Source organism: Setaria viridis, chromosome 2 (genome assembly GCF_005286985.2).
Source record: "Setaria viridis chromosome 2, Setaria_viridis_v4.0, whole genome shotgun sequence".
NCBI classification, from domain to species: Eukaryota; Viridiplantae; Streptophyta; class Magnoliopsida; order Poales; family Poaceae; genus Setaria; species Setaria viridis.
The window spans coordinates 10,421,854-10,430,027 of NC_048264.2; the positions used below are offsets into that span (position 1 = coordinate 10,421,854).

General features: G+C 45.1%; 2 protein-coding genes across 2 annotated transcripts; both read left to right on the forward strand.

Moving 5' to 3' along the window:
* Positions 1-542: 542 nt before the first annotated feature.
* Positions 543-2,473, forward strand: LOC117842000 (E3 ubiquitin-protein ligase AIRP2). Its single transcript, XM_034722333.2, has 5 exons — positions 543-864; positions 1,360-1,522; positions 1,626-1,692; positions 1,778-2,009; positions 2,193-2,473. Exons 1-5 carry the CDS (start codon positions 773-775, stop codon positions 2,401-2,403), a joined length of 765 nt encoding a protein of 254 aa, XP_034578224.1. The 5' UTR covers positions 543-772; the 3' UTR covers positions 2,404-2,473.
* A 283-nt stretch (positions 2,474-2,756) lies between these two features.
* Positions 2,757-6,864, forward strand: LOC117842001 (putative F-box/FBD/LRR-repeat protein At5g44950). The gene is made up of 4 exons (XM_072291789.1): positions 2,757-5,469; positions 5,813-5,895; positions 6,004-6,144; positions 6,249-6,864. Exons 1-4 carry the CDS (start codon positions 4,707-4,709, stop codon positions 6,486-6,488), a joined length of 1,227 nt encoding a protein of 408 aa, XP_072147890.1. The 5' UTR covers positions 2,757-4,706; the 3' UTR covers positions 6,489-6,864.
* Positions 6,865-8,174: the final 1,310 nt, after the last annotated feature.

An 8,174-nucleotide genomic window follows, 5' to 3' on the forward strand; every position in this document is an offset into this window, starting at 1 on the left:
TTTTTCTTGGGAATTATAAACCGAGATAAATTAAAAAATTCTTATATAAAGGTTGCTCATTTGTTGTTGTCTATGGACAAGATTTATCCAATCTATTTTCCAGCCCTACACTCACATCCTACCTGTTGTATAAGCACATCCTAAAGACTGGTTCGACGCATCTTAGTATTAACAAAGTCACGACATATATCATTTTATTAAAAAAATAGTTCAGTTAAAAATACGTACTGTATGCGTAAATGTCTACTTGAAATTACTTTTACTTTAACGAAGACACTGATCCAGTCCTTGCAGAAGTTGAAGAGCACGTCAGGCATCAAAAAAGAACTTTTTCACTGCACCCATTCCGGGGCGATGAAACGGCATTACGGCCTCCCCGATGAAGGATCACGCCACTCCGGGCCTACTATATTTTTTTCCCTAGGCCGTAATCGCCGCGACTTATCATCCGATTATAGCGTAAAAAAAACCCAGTCTTTAAACAAACGATTTGCACGTACAAAAAACAGTCCAAAAGGGGTCCCGCACCCAAGTCATCCATCGGCCTTTCCGTCTCCACAAGCTTCTCTCCTCTGCTCCGGCCCCTCCTCTCTCTCTCTTCACCCCTTTCTTGACTCCCTCTCTATCCCTCCGCACAAGGGAAAGCTGCGCGCTTTCTCTCTCTACCCGGGGGAGAAGGGAGGAAGCCGACGGCCCGACGCAGCCTGTTGGCGTTGGGGGCTAGCGACTGCCCCCGGGGTCCAAGAAATCGAGTTCTTGGAGGGTCCGTCCCATGGCGACGAAGCGGGGCGAGCTGGGGCGGCAGCTCCCGCTGAGAGGCCCCCTCAAGGCCCTGGAGGCCGACATCCACCACGCCAACGCCATGTGAGCATCTCTACTCCTCCACCCGCCCAGGATTCCGCGCTATTCTGGGCGTTTCTTGGTTTGTTTCTCCAGCGCCCCATTTGATGCGGGGTTTTGGGATGAGCCCTGCCCCCGTGCTGAAATTGGGGAAAGTGCGTTGGAGTTGGAGAGGTCCCCCGGTTTGTGGAAAAGTCAGGGAATTTATCCTTTTCGTTAGGGAAGATTTTAGTGTGGGCTTTTAGGGGAGGGTAATTCAGTAAATTCACTGCGATTTCTCAGGGAAGCAGAATAATTCAGGGAGTTCACCTGCGGTTGAGAATTGAGATTGTACCAAAGTTTCTGTTGGGGGGGGGGGGGGGGGGGGGGGGCGCTTGTTGATATCCAACTCAAATTCAGTATGTTCGCCAATCATTTGCATTTCTGAAGAATGCTGCTGGCAAAGGGTGTTTCCTGCCCCTTCCTTGTGTGCCTTGGAAAGCTGCTGGGTGATTAATAAAGTGGTTTGTGAATTTCCAGGGCCGATGCCATTCAGAGGAACTATGGTGGAGCATGCGTGCAGATGAGGCTGTCGTTCAGCTCCCTGGCTCCATTCTTCCTGTACCTCATCCAGTGGCTGGATTGTGGGTGCTGTTATGCTCTTCCCAGTTACTTAGGACTCTTTCACATTCTTATATGCAAGGTAAAAAAGCATTGTGGAGTTTGGAACACATATCTTTGTGCTTCTGTTACTTGCATATGTACAGGAGTTTACAGGTATCAAAATTTCTATACTTTGTTTACAGGTATATGCTGATGGAGATAGCTCAGTGTCAACATATGAAAGGCGGGCAAGCCTTAGGGAATTCTATGGTAATCTCTGGCCTATGTGGGCATATTGTGACCTTCATACAAAAGTGCTTTGAACTTGAAGTCTCATAAGCTTCTTGCATTGCAGCAATCATCTATCCTATTCTGCAGCAGCTTGAGAGTAGTTTGATCGAGAGAGACCTGAAAGGGAAGGGTCGATGCAAAGACATAGTGAGTAGGAGGCGGATGGATGATTGGAAGAAGCTTTCCGGCAAGGATGTGGAAAGGGAGGATGAATGCGGGATTTGCATGGAGACATGCACCAAGATGGTCCTGCCTAATTGCAGTCATGCAATGTGCATAAAATGCTATAGGGACTGGTAATTACTTTTCACAGTTTTTATTACCTGATTGTGAATAGCAGTAGCCTTATGCAATTTGGATATAGATTCTGGGTCTAATAGTAGTGCAGCATTCTAGTTATTTACACTCAAGATATTAGTATTTTGTTTGTTCCATGTATGTTGTTGTGGTTGCTTAGTTTCATCTTGTTCTTGGTATAGGTATAAAAGATCAGAATCTTGCCCTTTCTGCCGAGGAAGCCTCAAAAGAATTCGCTCAAGAGACCTTTGGGTGCTTACAAATTACAATGATGTCATTGACCCTGCAAATTTAGAAAGAGAAAATGTGAGGCATTTCTATAGTTATATTGACAGCTTGCCCCTTATACTCCCTGATAATATTTTCTTTTTCTATTATGATTATCTGCTATAATCCAGAAGCACCATACATTGAATGTGTAAATTGTGAAATCAGATCAAATTAATGTAGATTTTCTTTGGTAGATGAATGCCCTCTCTGTCTTTGACAACATGCATATGTATTTATTTGTAGGATAGGAATGTAACACTAATGCAACCGTGGATAAAATTTGTAGGTGATATTCATTATATTGTTAATTGCCAGTTATTGGATCCTATCTATGCTGTCCACATAATCTCTATCAGTTCGGTTCCCTGTCTCTATATTTGTTTCTAGAGGTATCTATGATTGAAGCTACTCCGGTTTCCGTTCATTTTCAGTAATGTATTGATTCAGGTGTATTACGCAAGTGCATACCAACATGGACTAGTTTTTTTGATAGACTAATATTAATTAGTAATATACATTGTTAGCCTTTTATTTTCATGGAATGTATTCAACGTTTATTGGGAACTACAATGGGAGATGAATGTAAAGTCTGTTTTTGTCAAATTGATTGGACAGAAGAAATAATACTCTGTTTCTTCAATAATACCTCCTTGAGAAAGGTCATGGCACCAGATGTATGCAGTATTTATGAAAGCCTCTACCAGATAACGCAGGATCTGTGCATTATTGATGCCATCTGGTTTAGCGAAATATATGCATCCAACCTCACTTTTCAGTTGCTTCGAAAAAACCCGACTTTCAGGAACTGTTTCTTTGCGTACCATTTGTGGTGCTTAGTTGTTTTTCAAAGTTACACTCTCGCTTCGAATATTACCTGTTTTCTGATGGGGAACTTGCTGAGCTTCCATGTGTGCTGTGCCGTGCATATGCTTGCCACAAGTAGAAATTGCCCTTCGAACATACTTCACTCTATAGTGGTGTTTGGTATTACTATAAACATGTTATATCAGATCAAAGAAAAAGTTTTTTAAAGAAAAAGGAAATGCGAGTAAAATGTCATAACAGCTTTTTCTCAAGTATAGAAAAAAGTTCACAAATGGAGTATGTGTTGCCACCCTCTGAAAATATGCGACATGAGGGAGGGAGGTTTACTGGGCTACGCTGCTGTATGGTGGCCCTCTATGCAAAAGATCAGCTTTTTTTTTTCTGAAATTACCGGGACCTCTCTCTATGCAATACTGGCCCTGTTTGGAAGCCTGGTTTTATGAACAAAACCAGTGTGAATTCCAGACCCGAAAAATTTTACATTTGAAACTAAAATAGGCTGTTTGGGTAGCTCGTAAGTCCACTAAATTTACCACAGTATTGGACCATTCCAACCGGAAAATAAAAAACGCCTGTCGAGACCCCACTAAAAAAACGACGAATGTCGGGCGCGTCCTCGACCTCTCGTTGCCATCCTAGTCGTCCTCATCGTGCTCCCCATCGGCATCACCCCGAGGCTTCCATGGCGATCTCGCTCTCGCGCTATCCGTTGGTCCTCCCCCTTCCCCTCTCCGCGGATCTCTCTCCCGGCAACCAATTTGTGCCGACGACACAGCCAGCAGATGCGATCCATGCTTGGATCCACCATCGATGCAGAGTGCTGTGAAGGGTTGCAAAGTTGCGCCGGCGAGCCGCAAGGATCTCACTTTTGGTGGTAGAAAGCTCGAGCTCTATGGCGGTGGGCTCGAATTAGGCGGCGAGGAGTTCGAGTGCGGTGGTTCAACCGAGATTTTGTCTGTTCGATACTCTGATGTCGTGATTGCAGCTTGCAGGTCCTTCAACTTGATTGGCGTTTCCTCATTGATTTGGACAAGCACTCGATTGATGTCCGCAATCTTTGTCGTCTCCACTCGGCAGCACCCAGCTCGTCATCATCTCAGCCTGCATTTTCTGGTGTCAGATGCGGAGATGCCGGTGGCAGAAGGCTCGCCCTGGCCTTCAGACTTGTGGACGAACTCGAGGTTCGAGCGAGAAGGCGCGAGCTGCACAGGCGTTGAGGGCGCGGATGCGTGGAGCAATTGCAGCGCCTGCCGATGTCTTTGAGGACCATTTACCCAAATGGATATTTTATACAAAGGAAAAAATACAGTTGTTTTGTTGTGCACAAGATATTACAACCGGAAGCTAACCACCGGTGAATAAAATTACAAAGTGGCCAAACAGGCTCTCATTCTGTGCGGGCCCTTACCGTGAATTATTTGCGGTTAAAAAGCTTCGATCGAAACACGTTCTCCGGGTTTGGGCTCAGGCCTCAGGGCCCGCAAGCCCTGGACTCCTTAATTATCTCAGGTGTCTCCGCAAGCGCAAACAGCCGCCGCCGCCGCAGCCTTCGGAGTCGCCTCCCCGACTAATTGCAGCCAAGATCCTCGTCCGGTCCGGCAATGGAGATCGTTGCGAGGAGGAAGAAGAGGAAGTCGAAAGATCGCGACAGCCAAGGACCCCCCGACCGCATCAGCGGCCTCCCCGACTGCGTCCTGGGCCACATCGTCTACCTCCTCCCCACCGTCGACGGCGCCCGCACCCAGATCCTCTCCTCCCGTTGGCGCCGCCTCTGGCGCTCCGCCCCGCTCAACCTCGACTGCCACGGCTTCGGCGCCGGCGCGCGGGCAGCCTGCGTCGACCTCATGTCCCGCGTCCGCAGGGCGCACGGCGGCGCCGTCGGCCCCCTCGTCCTGTCGACGCCCCGCAGGCCCGCCGCCCAGCCATACCTCGACCGCTTCCTCGGTTCCCCCGCCCTGGACGGTCTCCAAGAGCTCGAGTTCTTCTACCACCGTTCGCTGCCGACGGCCCTGCAGCAGCCGATGCAGCCGCCGTTCCCGCCGGAGGCGCGCCGCCTCGCGTCCACCCTTTCCGTTGCAAGCTTTGGCTTCTGCCATTTCTCCGAAGAGACTGCGCGCTCGCTCGTCTTCCCTGTTCTCAAGCATCTGGAGCTCAAAGAAGTCAGCATCTCGGAGGACTCTTTGCGGTCTTTGCTATCTGGCTGCCATGTTCTGGAGAGCTTGCAACTGGACAGAACCTTTGGCTTCCGGCGCTTTCGGCTCATCTCGCCGAGCCTTAGAAGCATAGGCGTGTCTGTTGGTGTGGGTCGAGGATACGCCTTGCCTAGAAAGAGTGCTTTTTTCCGGGGGTGTTTAGATACGATGCGCTAAACTTTAGCAGGGTCACATCGAATATTCGGATGCTAATTAGAAGGACTAAACATGAGCTAATTACAAAACTAATTGCACAGATGGAGTCTAATTCGCGAGATGAATCTATTAAGGCTAATTAATCCATCATTAGCAAATGGTTACTATAGTACCACATTGTCAAATCATGAACTAATCAGGCTTAATAGATTCGTCTCGCGAATTAGACTCCATCTGTGCAATTAGTTTTGTAATTAGAATATGTTTAATACTCCTAATTAGTATCCAAACATCCGATGTGACAGGTGCTAAAGTTTAGCACGGTGTTCCAAACACCCCATGTCGCCTGCACGTCAGAGTGATCGCGGCACCCAAGTTGGAGGTCTTGGGATGGCTCCCTGATTTTCGTCCCAGACTTAATCTTGGCATTGATGTCCCTCGGGTTTGTAATGCTTCTTTGTTCTTTCTTTCCTGTGATCATAGTGATGTTTCGTACTGCTTTCTGTTTTTTTCTTTGTTCTCATCCTTTGTCATTGTGTGCTGAATTCAGGAACCGAACACAAACACTCTTAGCTTGATGATGGTGATGCGCTCCGTGAAGATTGTAGCGCTTCGCACCCAGTATCTTTCTCTAGATGTCGTTATAAACCTCATGACATGCTTTCCCTGCCTGACGAGTCTGCACATCTCGGTAAAAGTTCTGCTTTTTATTGTTTATTTAGCTTGACCTGCCTTGGCATCAACTCTAGTTCTTCAGCCTCTATTAATTGTACTTTTTAACATTGTGCTTTTCAGTCAGTTAACAGAGGGGACGAGGACAACAATATGTGGCATGCTGAACTACTGGGTCGCATGGAATGCATCAACCAGCATCTGAAGAAAATGATACTATCAGGTTATGTAATGAACTGTATGTCACAGGTTAACTTTATCCAGTTCTTTGTATTGAATGCTAGAGTGCTTCAATTGATGACGTTGGAGATACCACCAGTCATGCCCGCAGAATGGATTGAGATGCAGCCTGAGCTACTCTAGCTCAAGGATAGAGCTTCAAGTGATGCTCAGCTTGATTTTTCCACTGACAGTGCCAGATGGTTGTGTTGCCCTGTAAATCTTAAGTGGGTCAGTGATTTGTCAAGAGCTGATCCCTTCTTATCGAGTTCTCGGAACTGGGCATGATAGCCTTCTGAAAGTTATTATTGCCAAACATCTTTTCCAACTTGATTATATAGTCTGATCGTGTTATCCGAGTTTGGATGCATGTACTCTTCTCTTCAAGAGATATTGTGATTTTTGAGCAAACTATGTTGTATCTTTGTGTTGGAATGTGATAATGCTTAGTCTATTAAGACACACACAGCGCTCTACAAAGAACATGTTTATCATTGGGTATGTCTTGAATATTTACTATGCCTGTTCTCCTTGTGACAACATAATATGCTGCGTAGAAACTATGTAAGATGTTCATGTACTTTTTGGACTTAAATATCCGAGATTAGTGAACTTTCATGATTGGTACATGTTTTTTATGTATCTACTATCACTCAAGTGAATTGTACGGCACAGTTTAAACTTGATGAGAGGGTTACAGTTATGTATTCTTAGTGCTTGAAATTTAATAAAAAAGCACCTTTAACTTGGATCCAACACATGTATTCATCAATCTAAATAGTAATTGTCCAATGAAACAAATGATATGCTGCCATATTTCTCATTTAATTTGATTTGAAGTTCTCATGTCTCATGGTGGTGGGCTTTTGCCTTCGTGGCCTGAAGATGCACTTGTATTGGCGGGCCAGGGGACTCAGGCATCCCTGCAAGTCTTTTTTCTCCTTTTTGAAACGACCCACAATAATTATACGTGGCATATATTGATGGAGAAGAACAAACCAAGTTACAAAACAAAAAACAACACATGCAACACCACAGCACCGAAGGTCACAACTCAATACTCATGTTAGAAAAGAAATTACTTGACATCAATATTGTGCATTGCGGCATGCGCATTAGATTAATTTCGGTTCTATAATACTCCCATAATCAATTTCAGATCTGCAGTTAAGATTGTCTACGGTAAGATTGCAGCTAGCACTCGCACCAGTGCGCCATCACAAGTTCTAATTTCTAGTCGGTTGCTGTAGCATTTTTGTTGAGCATCAGCATTTAGTTAGAGATGCTGTGGAGAGACCCAAAAGACATTGATCTTTGGCAGCTTAACGTACACATGAAAGAAATGGTCATGCTCTTAAATTTAGGGGGTGTTTGGATACGAGGTGTTAAACTTTAATAGTGTCACATCGAATGTTCGGACGCTAATTAGGAGAACTAAATATAAGCTAATTATAAAACTAATTACACAACCCTATGCTAATTCGCAAGACGAATCTATTAAGCCTAATTAATCCATCATTAGCAAATGGTTACTGTAGCACCACATTGTCCAATCATGGACTAATTAGGCTTAATAGATTCGTCTCGCGAATTACACTCCATCTGTGCAATTAGTTTTGTAATTAGCCTATGTTTAATACTTCTAATTAGCATTCAAACATCCGATGTGACGGGTGTTAAACTTTAACACTAGTGAGCCGAACAGGACGTGGTGGGAAGCTCACTTTCTTTTCCATTTTACAAGATGTTTATCACATCTGAATCATATTCACTCTGTCCCATGTGTTCCTGATATACACTGTATTGGTTCTGGGCAGCATGCGACAGAGT

What these genes read in the sequence shown, in the direction of transcription:
- LOC117842000 (XM_034722333.2), top strand. Translation starts at nt 773, where the DNA reads ATGGCGACGAAGCGGGGCGAGCTGGGGCGGCAGCTCCCGCTGAGAGGC. An exon ending in TTCACATTCTTATATGCAAG is followed by an intron (nt 1,523 to 1,625) that starts GTAAAAAAGCAT and finishes CTTTGTTTACAG; the next exon opens with GTATATGCTGATGGAGATAG. An exon ending in ATAAAATGCTATAGGGACTG is followed by an intron (nt 2,010 to 2,192) that starts GTAATTACTTTT and finishes TTCTTGGTATAG; the next exon opens with GTATAAAAGATCAGAATCTT.
- LOC117842001 (XM_072291789.1), top strand. Translation starts at nt 4,707, where the DNA reads ATGGAGATCGTTGCGAGGAGGAAGAAGAGGAAGTCGAAAGATCGCGAC. An exon ending in GGGGTGTTTAGATACGATGC is followed by an intron (nt 5,470 to 5,812) that starts GCTAAACTTTAG and finishes TGCACGTCAGAG; the next exon opens with TGATCGCGGCACCCAAGTTG. An exon ending in TTGGCATTGATGTCCCTCGG is followed by an intron (nt 5,896 to 6,003) that starts GTTTGTAATGCT and finishes TGCTGAATTCAG; the next exon opens with GAACCGAACACAAACACTCT.